The 16811-nt window shown below is 42.3% G+C and overlaps 3 protein-coding genes across 9 annotated transcripts in view; 2 read left to right on the top strand and 1 right to left on the bottom strand.

The window, feature by feature from the left end:
* BRCC3 (BRCA1/BRCA2-containing complex subunit 3) overlaps positions 1-1409 on the bottom strand; it is a 170891-nt gene extending 169482 nt beyond the window's left edge. The window contains exons 1-2 of one of the 4 annotated variants that reach the window (XM_077146683.1): positions 1209-1408; positions 518-534 (exon numbers count right to left, since the gene is read on the bottom strand). In XM_077146683.1, the coding sequence (XP_077002798.1) occupies positions 518-534; positions 1209-1331 (140 nt within the window). In that variant the 5' untranslated portion in view covers positions 1332-1408. Of the gene's footprint in view, positions 1-517; positions 535-1208 lie in introns of all 4 variants that reach the window. The other 3 variants (XM_077146679.1, XM_077146681.1, XM_077146680.1) reach the window with 3 other exon arrangements.
* Positions 1410-1733: 324 nt separating this feature from the next.
* CMC4 (C-X9-C motif containing 4) lies at positions 1734-12451 on the top strand. Of its 4 annotated transcripts, XM_077146508.1 has the most exons (4): positions 1754-1852; positions 2287-2350; positions 9883-9950; positions 12083-12451. In XM_077146508.1, the coding sequence occupies exons 2-4, from the start codon at positions 2343-2345 to the stop codon at positions 12229-12231; spliced, it is 225 nt and encodes a 74-aa protein (XP_077002623.1). In that variant the 5' UTR covers positions 1754-1852; positions 2287-2342; the 3' UTR covers positions 12232-12451. The 4 variants fall into 4 exon arrangements, with proteins under 4 accessions (XP_077002624.1, XP_077002623.1, XP_077002625.1 ...); XM_077146509.1 differs by lacking the exon at positions 2287-2350 and having other exon boundaries at positions 1734-1852; XM_077146510.1 differs by lacking the exons at positions 1754-1852; positions 2287-2350 and adding an exon at positions 1859-2110.
* MTCP1 (mature T cell proliferation 1) lies at positions 1739-8558 on the top strand. The gene is made up of 5 exons (XM_077146506.1): positions 1739-1852; positions 7784-7935; positions 8053-8223; positions 8305-8356; positions 8445-8558. The coding sequence occupies exons 2-4, from the start codon at positions 7831-7833 to the stop codon at positions 8350-8352; spliced, it is 324 nt and encodes a 107-aa protein (XP_077002621.1). The 5' UTR covers positions 1739-1852; positions 7784-7830; the 3' UTR covers positions 8353-8356; positions 8445-8558.
* Positions 12452-16811: the final 4360 nt, after the last annotated feature.

The following is a 16811-nucleotide window of genomic DNA, read 5'->3' on the forward strand; positions in this document are numbered from 1 at the left end:
CTCTGTTATGCTTTGTAGCTTAAATAAACGTTACTCACAAGTTTATTAACCTGACAATTTAAATGGAGGAACTGGTCAACAGTGGCAAATACCTCATTTCCTATCAGCCAAACTATCTGCTACAGAGAAAATGACTAATATTTCACTGACATTTCAGAGGTGACAACACAGAAAACATACTAAGCAAGAAAATGGAAAATAATAGCACCATGTGTAAAATACATCGAGTCTTTTAAATATGTGGCGTATAGTCAACAAAACTGTCTTTATAAGAACTTGGTTGCCCCAACTACATTTTTCATATAAGATCATTCATATCTTAATGAAAGTTCTAGTAGGAAATAAGGCAGAAAAGCAACCTTCAGTGTCGTGGTGGAACTCAAACCGTGTAACTGAGGGACTTCCTGACGTGTCACTTAGCATACATACAATCTGTACGCTTATCACCAAAATTGTTATACTTTTGAGATAACAAAGACAAAAAGATCATAAGATAGGAATAAACAAATAGTCTTACCTTGGGTCATCGTTCAACTGAGTGGGAAAAAGCAGAAAACGTTATTGATGATAATACGCTTATTTGATGTAGATGGATGCAGATTATATGAAAATTAGGCCATGTATTCTTGTACACTAGCATGAAGGACTGGAGGATTGTAACTTTATATTGTAAACTACTAAATTTTATTTCCTCATCCTCCTTCCCACACACACCCTCCCCCACGCCCCGCAACTTGAACACAGCAGAAACTTTCTGGTCCGGGAAAACCTCTCCTCTCTTAAATTCTCTGATACACTTAAAATGCTTTTTCGATACATCTGCTCCCCTAGAAGGAAGACTGGCGGCGAGTCAAGGGGCTCTATCCACCGCCTTCTGCTTCCCTAAAGCCCTGTCCTCCTCGTTTTATGATGTCTTCCTGGGCTGCTGACTCCTTGCAGTTTCGGTCAGTGGAGTGATAACCTTTTTAGAAAATCCCAGACTCCCGAGGGCTTATACACATGACTGGGGGCGTACGGGGAAACTAAAACGTCAGCCGGCCAGAGGAAGCGGGGCTCACCCTCAAGGACAATCAAAATCATCTGTCCAAGGATCTAAGTCCGGGGCGCCTGCGGCCTCCGCAGTCCTAGGGGCTGCTGGCGCCCGCTCCGGGGATGAGCTGGGACTCTCCAGCGGGGCCGCAGCCAGGCTAACTGACTGACCTACTCACCTCCCCTATGCACAGCCCCATCACCTCCTCCTTTTCTGTGCTCAGGGCATGGTTTAGACAAACCAGGAAAGCGTCAGACTCGAGGTGAACCGCCTGCACGGCCTGCACCACCTGCACCGCCATCTTGGCCCGACCCTGCTCACATCCGCCTCGGGCCCAGTCGGGCCTGGCCAACCCGCGACTCCGGCGCCTGGCGCTCGGCGCTCCGCCCACGCCTGAGCCCGGGGGCCGGGTTCCTGAGGGGCGGGGCTGCGGGTGACGGGGCGGGGCCTCGGCCGCGGGGCGGAGGCGGGGCTGCAGGCGCGCGGGCGGGGCCCGCCCAGGGCACCTGGGAAACGCCCGCGCCGGTTCCGGCAAGGCGTGGCCTTTGGGGCTGAGGGCGGCTGCGGGCTGGGGGAAGCGTCAGGTAGGGGCGCGGTGGTGGGAACGGAGGCAGCGCCCGCGTCTCCGAGTCTGACGTAGTCTATTAGCGGCGCCCGAGCGCCTCGGGCGCCTCCCGAGCCTGGCGCCCATTTTGCCAGCCTGCTGAGGAGAGCTCTGCGCGGCCTACACGCTCCGGCGGACAAGCCTTTGAGGCGGGGATCGCTGCTCGCGCCGGTCTCTTGAGCCAGGGGGACGATCTTTTGAAATTCGGTCCTAAAACAGTTAAGGCTTTCTTTTCTTTTGTTTTATTTATAAGTCACAGCCCCTGAATCTCGCAAAAACTCTTCCTGGACCACTTCCGGTGACCCGAGCGTCCCTCGCAACTTCATTTCAGGCTGACTTCGGCCCCGGGATGCCCTTTGCTCACCCCGGGCTCCCGTCTTTGTCCCCGCTGGCCCGGGCGGGGAGTAGGGCACTCGGAAGTTTTGGCCCAGCTGTCTTAGAGGCGGTTTAATTAGCCCAAGAAACATTAGATTCATGTGAGTAACCTTCTGCAGAAACAGTGTGATACAGTGTATCTGAAAAAGTATCACTTTTAAGCTTGGTTTCGGCTACTTTCTACAGAACGTTTTATGCAGTCGTTCCGTTAGGGGAAGGGGAATTTGGGGGACTTCAGCTTCGATTCAAAGTCGAATCTATTACATCAAATATCCAGAATACAAGTTGCCTCAGCTCTCCTTGTCTCAATGGTGACAGACATGGTGAAACGATATGTTAAGGTAATTTAATTTTAAGGTATTTCAAACGTGTCAAGGGTAAAGGTACAGATCTTCCAACTTCCAAATTTAGAAATTACACGTGGATTTTAGAAACGATTCTAAATCAAAGAAAAAAATATCTGCCCTACTGCCTCCACAGCGAATCCATGTTTATTTCTGTTCTATTGTTTTTTTCTAGTCCCTGCATAGTTTTGAAGCCAGGCAGAGATGGCAGTACTGGAAAGGGAACCTTCCTAAGGTGCTACTTGAAGTGGTGTTGATGCTTTGCTCTTTTCTCCCAAGTCAGTTCCAACCAAAGTCTCCCACGGAGAGAGCCTCCACCCAGTGGAACTCTCTGTGATAGATTATGCCCACAACCTCCATTTTTACATAATGTTGAAGGATCACATGGCACATTTTCCCGTGATTAAGTTTGATAATGATGACGGTTGGGCAAATTTTCAGGTGTGTAATTACTTTGGCTCCATCTAAATTTGCCCTTAACTTTCAATTATACACCATATATGATTTTCAGTTATTGTTTGTGGCTAGCATGCACTGCCCTATTGGGAAGGGATGGATGGCTGTTCTACTCTGTTAATTTTGATGATGGGATATTTTGAGTTTATAAAGTGTCTTTAGGCACCCTCAAGAAGAAAAACACCTTAGTTAGTTGATGGTGTTAGTCTCATATTCCGGAATGACATTCACTAACTTTTATAATGCTCATGGCTGCATCTTACAGCTCTAAATGTTTCATTGATTTAGAGAAAAATAAACTGTTAACATTTGTAGCAAGCTTATAATGTGCTAAGCACTCTACTAAGCATTTATATACCTTGTATATGTAAACCATCCTAATTGGAATCAGAGTATGCATCTTCCTAGCTATGTGACCTTCACCAACTTACATGATTTCTGTGTGCCTTAGTTTCCTCAGGTTTAAGTGGAAATAGTAATAGTACCAACCTCATAGGGTGGTCGTGAAGATTAAATGAGTGTATATGTGCTATTATTATTGTGCTCTTTAATGCTCATTTTACACATCAGGAAAATGAGGTGGAAACAGATAAACTTGTCTCAGGTCACAAAGCTAGTAAATAGCAGAATCAGGATTCACATACAGGCCACTGTGACTCCAGAGCCTGCATTATTGTCCATAAAGCAATGAAATATTTTGGTAATTTCACCCATTATAATTGGGTGAGTTTATTAATGGACTTCAAATAAAATGACTGTATTCAACTGTTGAATGCTAAAAACTGCTCAAACACCCAGAAAATTAAAGAAAATCTTTGCTTTAAAAAGACACAAAGGAATTCATTCTATAAAGAAAATAATGATGGTTTTACTTATATTTACTTCCTGAGGAAGCTCTTCTCTATTATGTGTCATCCATTCAGAACATAATTTATGAAAACTGAGAAATAGTCTATCTAGCTCAGCATAGTCTCTGGTCATGGCATCAAGGTGACCCCCATAGTGTCAATCTCTTTGAGTGCCTTCATGTGTGATAAAGCTATAAAGTCATCTGAACACTTATTTGAACCCATTTGTATTTACAGCTGGTATTATTCCTTGCATTGAGTTCCACAGGTTTCTTATATTCTCTGGGTTGTATTGCATTCTGTACCTAAGTTTATCTGGAGGTTTTAAGAGGTTCATCTTAGTTTTTTTGGAAATAAGTGTCATGTGTAGAAAAATGTTCTCTAGTCAAATAAATTTGGGAAATGTTAAGCAAAATAAAATTTGTTTACTGCATAACTTGCCAGAGCTTTTACTATGTTAATAGTAAAATAATAGCTTTTACTATGCTAATGTGTTTTATGACACTCCAAGATTCCCAAACTTACTTGACCAAGGAAAATTGTTGGAGGTAACCATTCTAAGAATCATATTTAGGGAAATATTGTTGTAGTCATACTACCTGTGAATTTTTAGGCTTTGATCTTAATCCCTCACACTCAGCCTTTGCTGTTCTCTACTGAAGATGTTTTTGATTCATGGTCATATGGCAGCTTTTCTGTCCCTTGATCACTTCAGTTGCCTTTCTCTGGGCTGCCCTGCTATCTCTGAATGGTTGAGCACAGAAGTCCAGGGTAATGTGCTGTGGTTTGTTCCTAGGCTCATGTTGCCAATGCTCAGCATGTTGGCTTTTGGGTCACAGCAGCATATCACACTGCTCTTCTTTTGACAATATTTTATGATGACTCATAGACCTCTTTGTAATGATCATAGTAACTCACTGTTATTTATTGGTCACACTTCTGTCTTTTGTGCTCAAACCCTGACTTTAATATATATTATTTTGACATTAGTAGTTACTGAGTTTTTGTTTGTATCTCTCCTTTGCAAATCCTTGGGGAGGAAGAGAGACAGAATTATTGCATCTGCTAAATAGAGAAAAAAAATGGCTTTAAAAATACACACACACACACACACACACACACACACACACACGGGCAGGCCACAGTGGCTCAGTGGGCAGAGTTCTCACCTGCCATGCGGGAGATGGAGAAAAAAAAAAGGCTTTAAAAACACACACACACACGGGCAGGCCACAGTGGCTCAGCGGGCAGAGTTCTCGCCTGACATGCGCGCACGCGCGCGCACACACACACACGGGCAGGCCACAGTGGCTCAGCGGGCAGAGTTCTCGCCTGACACACACACACACACACACACACACACACACACACACACACACACACACGGGCAGGCCACAGTGGCTCAGCGGGCAGAGTTCTCGCCTGACACACACACACACACACACACACACACACACACACACACACACACACACACACGGGCAGGCCACAGTGGCTCAGCGGGCAGAGTTCTCGCCTGACACACACACACACACACACACACACACACACACACACACACACACACACACACACACACACACACACGGGCAGGCCACAGTGGCTCAGCGGGCAGAGTTCTCGCCTGCCATGCAGGAGACCCAGGTTCAATTCCCCATGCCTGCCCATGCAAAAAAATTAAATAAATAAATAAAATAATATACAACTACAGGCTCACACCTAGAGAATCAATCTCCACCATATATATGTGGCTAATCAGAACTGCCACTCTGGCCTTCCTTTGTTTCCCCTCCCTCCCCTTCATACATATCCACCCACTCATAGAAACATTATTTGACAGTATTTGAGATTTGGGATGCCCGGTACTACATTATTCCTGCTATTGAGCAGCTTACAGTACTGTATTTTGAGGGAGACGGTACTTGGAAAATAAGCCAAGAGAAAATATGTAAGGTGATTTATAATTAAGGGCCAGAATGTGAACCTCTGCTACAGTAGTCATGAGACAAGCATTTTCTTAAAAAGTTTTCATGGAGGAGGCAGGTACTGAGATTTGCAGAAGGGCCTGTAGAAGCATTTTAGGCACATAGAAATCAAGAACAAGAGCATGTAGCTAGAGATGAGCCTGTAATTGTCCCAAATGTGGCAGTAGCAGTGATGATTGTTGGTGAGAGTAAGCCATGAGGTAAGACCAATAGGTAGGATCAGCACAGGATCTAACAAGAATCTGGATTCATTAAAGGAGGAGGAGGAGGAGGAACATTATAGATCCTTAAACAGGAGACTGCATTAGGAAAGTGAGTCTGGCTGCGATGGGCTCTGATTGATTGGCTGGAGAAAGACACTAGAGACCAATTTCGATGTTAGAGAATCAGGCATGTGATACGTTTTAATGGGTAGTGGGGTGGAAATGGAGAACAGAGTAAATCTGACATATTTTGTAGAGGACAAACAATAGGAACTGGTGATGATAGGATGTAGCAGCTGAAGAGGAGAAAGAAGTCTGAGAGAACTCCAAGTTTTGAGACTGCAGAATCAGGAGTGTTGTTGCCATTGAAGGAAACTAGGATCTAGTTAAAGGAGAATGGGTCCATTTTAGATGAATTGGAAATGAGAGAGCAAATCTGTATGAACAGTTAAGACTAGAGCTTACCCCAAGCTCAGAGTTAGAGCCACTCAGGATACAGTGGGTGAAGCATGGGCAGGCACTGGGAATCGAACCCAGGTCTCCAGCATGGCAGGTGAGAACTCTACCTGCTGAGCCACTGTGGCCTGCCCCATTTCTTAAGTTTATAAAGGTATCTTCTACTTTGCTTTTAGGGAAGGTAAATCAACAGCATTAAGCAAAAAAATCAGGCTCAGATTTTTCTCCTCAAAAAGAGAGATTGGTTTAGTTCATTTAGTTCTTATCTCTGGATAATTTTTTTTAAGGCTATATGTCTTAGACTTCATCGTACTGCATTCTGGCATCTGATTTGCTATTGACAATCTCAGCTTGAGGGTTTAACAACTTCCCAAGCTGTGTTGAAGTCCCTTTCCCACCTAATGGGAATAGGAAGGTCTTTGTTTTGTGGGGCAGATCCCACAGTATCAAATCTGTGCTATGCCAAAGGTAGGAATACAGTGAAACCATGACATGATGCTATGAGTGGAGTCCAAAAGGTTCATTTGTGGAAAATATATGTCATGTTATTGTGAGGCACTGAAATGAGATTGTGGGCTGGGCAGAAGATTGCCAAGGGAGATAGACATATTTGCATTGTGGAGTTTGCCTGACCACACAGGCCAGGAGGTGTCTTATTTTTACACTTCTTGAAGGGCTGAGGGGCTTTTCTGGACTTCTGGCTTAGGAAATAGAATTTAAACTATGCTTCTTGAAAAATGGGCTTCTGTAACAACCTGAAGTTTTATTAAAATGAAACAGGAACCTACATGATAACTACTTTTTGCTCTCAATCAACCCTGAACCACTACTATACCCTTCAAAGTCTTTTGCAGCTCAAAAATCCATGAAACTACTTGAAATATCTTTCCTAACATCAAAACCCCTCTGGAAATTCCCAGCCTCCTAAGTAATCTAAGTAAACTGACAAATAGATCCTTTGCCCTTAAAAAAAAATTATTTCAATTTAGAAAGCAATGCACGTGATTTGGTCTTCAGACTCTTACCTTTCAAAATGAAAATTGCTTGGAAGTGGCTTCTAACTGGGGAATATGGCATGCAGGTGTTTGCTATACTGCTTTCCTGCCAAAATAAGCGTGTCCTTAGGCACACCCTTGTGCATTTTCTGTTGCTAACTACATTTTGCCAGACTCTGCTTTGTGAATGCGAAGAATGAGTGACCACTGCTGCTTTCTGTAGTGCTAGTCCTATATTTTCACAGAACTCATCTAGCAGAATTCTTCAGTGCTTCGCAAGTCAAGTTAGCATTGCCTGAGGCTCTGCCCCGGGTGTCACTTCGACTGTCTTACAGAGAGCTTCTGCTACCCTCAATTCTATTTAATCTGTGTGAATAGATTAGGTTTGGTTCTGCTTGGTGGTTGCTAGCACCAGGTCACCTAGCTCACTGGTGAATTAATTCAAACCCAAAAAGTCACACCTATGTCCTGTGCGCGGGTGCTACAGGCTTAGGTGGAGAAAAGCAGGGATAGAATTGGAACCCAAAGCCCAGAATGGCAGGAGAGGATGTGGGGGCTCCACCTGATCACCTCTGGGTTCACCGAGAGGGTATCTACCGTGATGAATACCAGCGCACATGGGTTGCTGTCGTGGAAGAGGTAACTTTTAAATTTTTACTTATTTCTTTCTTTATTTTGCTGTCAAGCAACTTGGTTTCTATCCAGTCTCAATATCCTGAAGCCCTTGGTTTTATTTTTGATCATTCCTTTCCTTAGGAGATGAGTTTCCTAAGGGCACGAGTCCAGCAAGTTCAGGTTCCCTTAGGTGACGCAGCTAGGCCAAGTCACCTTCTTACCTCCCAGCTACCTCTAATGTGGCAACTCTACCCTGAGCAGCGCTACATGGATAACAACTCTCGCTTGTGGCAGATACAGCATCATTTAATGGTACACATTTTGTTTAATCATTGTCCATTGTATCAAAACTCTTACATCAGAGTACTCTATAAATTTTTCTTTTTCTGACAGGTCAGGGGAGTACAGGAGCTGTTGCTTAAGCTTTTACCTGATGATTAACCTGGTATGTATTTATATTTCTCCCCTACCCCCATCCCTTCTTTTTTTACTATATTGGTTGTGATGATTTTAATGATTTATTTTTTTTCCAGGTGCTGGGATTCTAGGAAGATATGCTCATTTGTTCTGTTCAGTATATGGCAATCACTTCATCCACCACTGCAGTGCACCCACCCTTGGGCCAGGGGGGAGGGAATGGGTTGAAAACTGTTCAAGAACACAGAAGTTTAGGAAGGGTCATGAAGAATACTGCAAATGAAACTGCAGAGAGAGGGTTACACAGGCAGAAAGCAAGTCAACAAAAGTGTTTAGTCAGGATACGTAACTTGAAACTGACTCCTTTGGAAATTGCCATAGAATCTTTCATGGACATCATTGGCTGGAACTGGGATGTGATGAATCCCACAAAAGTCAGCACCTGCTACAGAACAGATGCCCTGATCACCAAGGACTTGGTACTGATTTAGCGAGAAGAGAGCAGCTCCTAGCAGCATCAACATCTATTTGTTGCTTATTTGCCCAGCAACAATCCACCTGCCTTTCCTTCTCCCATCCTGTAAATATCTAGGTTTTGCTCCAGTGTTTCCCATCCCAGTACTGACCTAACTTGGATCTTCTGAGAACTTAGGGGGCTCTGAAAAAAAAAAGAGATTGCTCACATTGATGAAAATAGTGACAAAGGCTTCTGGGCCTTTTTCCTTTCTGAAATTGTGTCTCAAATTATTAGAAATTGCTTTTCAAAATTGTGGGACCTTAAATTCATACTCTGGTTGAAGATATTTTAAATAAGCTGGTTTCTGTGGGAGCTGCTTAACTGGTACCTTTATCAGAAAGTAATAATAGCACCAAAATATTGCTGATTCCTAGGAAAGCATTTACTACCTGGTAAAGAATTTCCTGGGTTAAGGTAGTCATAACAGTGTATATACATTAAAAGTAAGGTTTTACTTTTTTAAAAAATCTTGGAAAGTAATAGCTACTATTTATTGAGTCCTGATGCCTTCCAGGTGATATTATAAGTACTTTATATACTTTATCACATTTAATCCTTCCATCAATACTTTGAGGTAGGTATGATCCCCACTTACACTTGAGTAATAAGGAAAATGGCTCAGGGAGTCTAATCATTTACCAAGGCTGCTTCTGCAAATGATAGAGTTGGGCAGTGGGCTCAGGCTCATCAGGCTGCAGAGTTGAGTCAAGCTCTTCACCCACACTACCTCCTGAGTGTCAAGTGCCATACTGCTTGCTGGCTCCTCTAGCCTAACATGGGTTTACAATATTAAAGAAAGGTCGAGTGAATTTGAGTTTTTCCCCCCGTATAAAGCTAAATCTCTCAAATCTAATGAAATGGCTATAAAATACAATTGATTTATCTTATGAATGAGAACAGTATTTTGTAGTGTAATTATTTTCCAGCAATTGTAAGGGCATGTGCTTGTCTCAGAAGAAAATTCCATGTAGAAAGGCTTTAAAAGTTTTGTGTGGGGAAAAAAAAAAGCAAAATAAAAATCATTTTTCTTGTTTTAGTTTTCTGGATATGCCACAGAAGGATCCGTGCCAGAAACAAGCCTGTGAAATACAGAAATGTTTACAAGGTAGTATGTAAAATGTTTCTTACATTTTTCCAATTTATTTGTAAACTACAAAAGACTAGCTATTATTTATTTTATCAACAACCTATATTAACTCCTCTTTTGGAATGTATTATTTCTGTAACTTATCCTGAAGATTTCCCTCATTTTATCACCAAAAGATGTAGAAAATAAAAAGTTGTCAGATCTAAGCCAGGATTTCCCAATCCTGGTTTTACATTAGAATCACCTGGAGAACTTTTAAAACTTGCCCAGGACAATTAAATCATTCTCCTGGGGGTGGGATCTAGGCAGGAGTGGGTTTCAAAAGCTAACCAGATGATTTTAATATTCAGAGAGCGTTGAGAAGCACTGAGCTAAGCAAAATACTTTTAAAAATGGACTGGTTTTAAATGGGCTGCTTATACTTTACTGCAGCTGACAACTTATGTTTTGAGAGAATCTTGCAGAAGGGGATTTGACATACAATTGGAATTCAAGCTGCCAGATCAGCAACTAGCTCTTAACGGCAAAAATGAATTTCAATTAAAACAAGTTTGATGTGATTTATCCTTTTAGTTTTAAATCAGCTGCTAAATTTGACCAAACATTAGAGGATTTAGTTTTTTAAATTAGTGAATGATTATTGGCAGAGGAACAAATAGAAAAAGCTATAAGGCTATGCTGACTTGAAACTTGGCTTTTTGATGTTTTTTTTTTCATTATTTAAATAATAGATGGAGATGGTTACTCATGAAAACATAGAAAGGTGAGAAGTGTTCAAAGTTTCCCCAAACAACCACCAAAAAAGAAAACCATTGAATATTTGTTTTGACTTTTAACTTTATTCTTAGACTTTTCATTTTATTATGTAAGCAATATTTTATTATTATTTTAGATTAATCCCTTTCTTCCCTTCCTCCAACTTTGGGAAAAAGGAAAAATATTTTTCATATTTAATTTCTTTTCCCAAATTAATTCTTACCTGATTTGAAATAGCAACCCATGTCCAGAGGAGAACAAGAATCAAATTTTAAAAAGATGGTTATATCCCGGATTGACAGCCAGAAAAACTAGAAGGCGTTAACATTAAAACCCGTACTGGGGTGGTGCAATGGTGGCTCTGTGGCAGAATTCTCACCTGCCATGCCGGAGACCCTGGTTCAATTCCTGGTGCTTCCCATGCGAAAAAAGAAAACAAAACAAAAAAACCTACTGGATGACAAACACTATTCTGAGGGCTCTAAACATGTTAAATCATGGAATCCTCTAATCCCTAAGTAGTTGCTACTAGGATTCCCACTTTGAAGATGAGGAACCAGGCATAGAAGTTACATAGCTAGCCCAGAGTCACATAACTAGTAAGTGGTATGGTGGAGATTTGAACCCAAGTGATCTGGCTCCAAGACTAGATGTCTAACCACCCTGCTATACTAGTCAGAATTGTCTTTCCTATCTGGGGCTAACCATGTTTCAGTATTGAGAGACTCTGGAACAATCAGCTGCAACTAATCTAGAATTTTTAGGTCAAGCCATTCTTACCTTAAGGTCCATAGATAGCAGGGGTTGGCAAATGTTTTCTGTAAAAAGCTAGAAAACATTTTAGTATATATTTTAGGTTTTGTAGGCCTTAGGTCTCTATAACATATTCTGTGTTTGTGTATATATTTACAACCCTTAAAAATGTTTAAAAAAATTCTTATTTCACAAGCTATAAAGAGGCTGAATTTAGCTCTCAGGCTGCAGTTTGCCAACTCCAGATGTGGAGAATTGAAGTACAACTCAGTAGGGGAGGTCCAGTAACTACCTTAAATTGTATGGAAAATAACATGTGGGGCACAAGCATTTTATAATTCATAAAAGAGTTTGCTGCCCAAAGGGTAAAAAAGATTAAAAACCAAAGGCCCAGAAGCCAATAACTCAGCTTTAAAGAAAAATGCCTTTCGATCACTATGTAAAACATAGTTGTCTTCCTAATTAACCTGTTGGCAGGTCTCTAAATCAGAAAAAAAAATTCAGTGGACTTGGGTATATCCTCCTCCTTCCAGTTCTCTAAGTCTACAATAAAGTGAAAAGGGTTGGAAAGCACTAATCTAAAAGTTCCTGTACCTTAGTCCTATGAGATCATGACTAGGGTTTGCTGGTCTGTTTTTCAGCCAACAACTACATGGAATCTAAGTGTCAGGCTGTCATCCAAGAACTGCGTAAGTGTTGTGCTCAGTATCCCAAGGGAAGATCTCTCGTCTGTTCAGGATTTGAAAAGGAAGATGAAGAAAAGCTGACACTAAAGTCTGCATCAAACTAACATTCTGCTGAGAAGTTAAAATGCTGCTCCAAGTTTATACCCAGCAAGTCTTATTTATCCACCTGACTCTTTCTTCAGGCCAGGTAGCAGCAAATAAATGAAAAAAATCAACTATAAAAGTTAATGAATATGCCATCTCTTTAGAACAGACAGACATATAAATATATTACAAGAAAAATATATAGAATGTAATGAAACTGAGCTGCTAAAATAAACCTAAGTGAAAAAATTTGGTTTGTACTAAATATATTTCTTAAGACTATTTGATATAGATATTTAATGAGTTTCCTTTAGCATTTGAGTCCAGTTTACTATTGCCATTTATAAACAAATTGGATGAGGTATGTTAGGTATCATAATCATGTTGGTCTTTCTTAGATGAAGTGCTATGTTACCTCTAACCTAAATACTTCCAGTAATTCAGAGTGTCTTACAAGTTGCAAAGTTTTCTTTCCAGATGTTGGTAAGACCATCTCTTTTCACTTTTGTACTGCCAACATGGTGCCTAGCCAGAAGAAGATACTTAATATTTATTCAATGAGGGTTCAGAAAGAAATTATTCTCTTAATGTTCAATGATCCCTAATTTATCATGAGGGAACTGAAAAAAAATTCACTTGAAGTCAGGCAGGCAGCAACAGAATTAGAATTCTTAGGTGGTTTATCTACTTTTTATACCCTTTTAATCAAAACCTGTATGGAAATCCTGATGTTGCCAAAATCCTGATGTTGCCAATATAAGGCTGCTCTCTTAGTTTCCTGGGCTGCTCAAACAAATATCATGAAATGAGTCAAGTTAAACAGTGGGAATTTTATTTGCTCATGGTTTGAGGCTGGGAAAAAGTCCACATCAGGGCATCACAGAGGCAATGCTTTCTTCCTGAAGACTGGCATTCTGGAGATGGCTGCTGGTGATCCTTGGTCCTTAGCTTGTCACATGGCAAGACACATGGTAGTGTCCATAGTCCCTTCTCTCCCAGGTTCCATGGATATTCAGCTTCTTGTTTCCTGTGGCTTTTTCTCTCTTTTCTGAAATTCCTTCTGTTTATAAAGGACTCCAGTAATAGGATTAAGACCCATCCTGGTTGAGGTAGGCTACACCTTAACTGAAGTAACCTCATCAAAAGGTCATACTTATAATGGGGTCACACCCACAGAAATGGATTGGATTTAAGAACATAATTTTCTGGAGTACCCACAATTCCAAACAACAACCACATCCTGGACATCAAAAGACATGTTCTTTCCACATGTAAAATGTTTTCATTCTACCACAACATCCCAAAAGCCTCAAGTCATTTCAGAAACAATTAAGAACAAAGTCTCATCAAAATCGGTTATGGGTGTGGTCTGGTCAAGGCCACAATTCCTCTCTGTCTGTGGACCTGTGAAACCTAGAGAACAAGTTACATGCTTCCAATATACAATGGAGGGACAGGGACAGGTTAGATATTCCCATTCCAATAGGGAGAAATTGGAAGGAAAACAAGTCATGGGGCTCAAACAATTCTGAAGTCCAGTATGTTCAAGCTCCATCAAATTTCAAGGTCTGAATCTAAGGAATGATATTTGACTTCTGGGCCTGATGAAACAGCAGTTTAACACCTTTCAAGTGCTTGCACAGTGGCCATGCTTTCCCTAAATACTGGGGTGAAGACTTCACCCTATCCAAGCACTGGGGTGGCAGCACTGTTCCTGAACATCAGGGTGGAAGGACTGCCTTCTCCAAGCACTGGGGCATAGTCACCCTCTCCATATGTGTGGGTGGGCCTGCTCTATTGGCAGATAACTTCAGTCTGATCCTTGGCTTCCATGGATCTGCTCTTAAAGCCATTCTTCCTTCAATTTGTCCCTTCTCTGTCCCTTTTAGTCAAGGCTGACAGGGGTTCTGTTCATATAATTTTTGCGAAAAAACTTGATTTTGCATGTAGTGCACAGGGGTTCACACCATCAGACAAGGGCATTCCGCAGATCCTTCCTGCATAACTGCAACCATCAATATCTGGTTTCTTTGTGCCCTGGAGTTCAATTCTCAGCTTATCTCTTTCCTCTCACATTTTACTATAAACTGCAAGCGGAAACCAGGCAGCACTTTCCACATTTAGTTTGGAAGTCTTCTCAGCTAAATATGCAGTTTCATCACTTTGAATTTCTGCTTTCTATCCAACATCAGAACTCAATTTCATCAAATTCTCTGTCATGTTAAAACAAGGACCACCTTTCCTCCAGTTTCTAATAACATATTAATCATTTTCTTCAAAGGCCTTATTGGGAGTACCTTTAGCATCCATAGTTCTACCAACAATCTCTTCAAAGTAATCTAGGCCTTTTCTACCAAGTACATTACAATTCTTCCAGTCTTTACCCATTACCAATTCCAGAGCCATTTCCACATTGTTGGTATTTGCAATAGCAGGACCCTACTCTACCAAATTATGTATTAGGGTTCTCTAGGTGAACAGAACTGACAGGATTTATATATATATATAATGTAAATATTGTGAAGTTTTTATAAGAATTGTCTCATGACTGGGGATTGGCAAATCCAAATTCCATAGGGTAGGCTGCAAATAAACAACAAAGAAGATTTTTGATGAATTTACCAGGAGAAACTGGCTGGCTGAAGTAAAAATGTAAATTCTCTCTTCTGACTCCAGAAATCATCATTTCTCCTTTTAGACCCTTCAACTGATTGAGAGATCTCTCATTGCCGAACTTAATCTCCTCAGCTGATTGTAGATGTCATCAGCCATAGATGCGATCAATTTACTGATGATTTAAATCCATGATATGTCTTCACATAAACAATCAGGCCAGTGCTTGCTTGACCAAACAACAGGACAACATAACCTTGCCAAGTTGGCTTAGGAACTTAACCATCACAGCTGCTGAAGGAAGCCTGTGGATGGTTGTCAGTCACTTCATGGAGTAGGTTTCTTTCCTATAAGATTTCAGAGCTTTTCAAATGCTAATGTGAGCTGTCATTGTTTAAAGAAGAATCCAGACTTATGGGAAGATGGTGGAATAGGATAGGCTGAGTTTAGCCCTGTGCCAAGAAACAACTAGAGAAGTGAGAGAAAATGACCAGGATAGCAGTTGTAGGATGTGAGTGACCCAAGAGGGTCTTCTACACTACATAAGGAGGTCCTGGATGAAAAAGCTGAGGAATTCAGATACAGAGAACACGGTGAATGGGCTCCATCAGGACTCGACCAAGGACAAGAGGCCATGGCCAGGAAATTGCCTGCCACTGCAGCTAGCTTGGGATATCCACCCCCTCAGCTCTGCAGCCCAAAGGTCCTTTGGGGAACCCGAAAGGCAGTAAACTAGCTTTCCCTGCTCATAGAGAACATCCAACCAGTGCAGGGAGCCTAGAGCTCCCCTTTCTATATGGAGGCCCAGAGCCCTAGGAGAGCACAGACAGGGAGGGTGGATGAGGAAGCAAGACATCCTACACCCCTGCAACCCCATGCACATGCGCAGCACCCTGCATCCATGTGCCACTGCAGACTGCACCCCCAAACCCCACACTCCACACACCATGCACCTCGTGCCCTGCCCCATGCCCATGCTCCCTGCATGCCAGCACCACACCCTGTGCCACCATGCCACACCCCACCGGTCTCTGTGTCCTGCCCTATGCCATGCCCTGCCCCACACTCCCATTCCCCTGTGTTGCACCCCTTCACCCCACCCCACACCCCACACCTTGCCTAGCTGGCAGGCATTTCCAGGTTGGCTGTGGATAAGGGCAGCTGACGTCCACAGTCCCAGAGCCCAAGGTCATTCCAAGCAGGGCCTGGAGATCACTAGACCCCTCAGGCCCACAAGCAGAATCTCTGCTGAGGTGTACACTGCCCACTTGCCAAACCCAGGTTTGCAGCTTTCTGAGCACACTGGGACCAGCAGCCTAGGATGGAATTGCATCAGGTGCATCCAGCTCACCCAGCTGCTGCAGTTGGGGAGAGGTGGGCCTGAGGGGAAGAGGAAGACCAAGATTGCCATCTGCTGGGTAGAAATTGAAAGTGCAGTCTGGCAAACTGCCTGTGCCAGTTTAAATCTATGGTGGACCCCCAAACAGCTGTCTCCTTTAATTCTCATTCAGTATTGCTGACTGGGAGCTTTTTGATTGTTCCCAGAGAGATGTGACTCACCCAATTATAGGTACTAACTTTTGATTAGAGGGAAGATATGACTCCACCCATTCCAGGTGGGCCTTGAATGGAATCCTTTAAAAGAAGAAACATTTTGAAGAGAGCCATGAGAACTACTAGAGCCCACACAGCCAGAGACCTTTGGAGACGAAGAAGGAAAAAGCCCACAGGGGAGCTTCATGAAACAAGAAGCGTGGAGAGGAAGCTAGCAGATATCGCCATGTTTGCCATGTGCCTTTCCAGTTGAAAGAGAAACTCTGAACTTCATCGGCCTTTCTTAAGTGAAGGTAACCTCTTATTGTTGCCTTAATTTGGGCATTTATATAGCCTTGCCTTAATTTGGACGTTTTCATAGTCTTAGAACTGTAAACTAGCAACTTAATAAATTCCCCCTTTTAAAAGCCATTCCAGGGTGGGCCACGGTGGC

Source organism: Tamandua tetradactyla, chromosome X, assembly GCF_023851605.1.
Source record: "Tamandua tetradactyla isolate mTamTet1 chromosome X, mTamTet1.pri, whole genome shotgun sequence".
Classification (NCBI taxonomy): domain Eukaryota; kingdom Metazoa; phylum Chordata; class Mammalia; order Pilosa; family Myrmecophagidae; genus Tamandua; species Tamandua tetradactyla.

Bases quoted from the DNA above. Each gene is read 5' to 3' on its own strand.
- MTCP1 (XM_077146506.1), top strand. From the start codon at position 7,831: ATGGCAGGAGAGGATGTGGGGGCTCCACCTGATCACCTCTGGGTTCAC. The intron at 7,936-8,052 runs GTAACTTTTAAA...TCCTTTCCTTAG, and splicing joins GGGTTGCTGTCGTGGAAGAG to GAGATGAGTTTCCTAAGGGC. The intron at 8,224-8,304 runs GTACACATTTTG...TTTTTCTGACAG, and splicing joins AGATACAGCATCATTTAATG to GTCAGGGGAGTACAGGAGCT.
- CMC4 (XM_077146508.1), top strand. The intron at 9,951-12,082 runs GTAGTATGTAAA...TCTGTTTTTCAG, and splicing joins AATACAGAAATGTTTACAAG to CCAACAACTACATGGAATCT.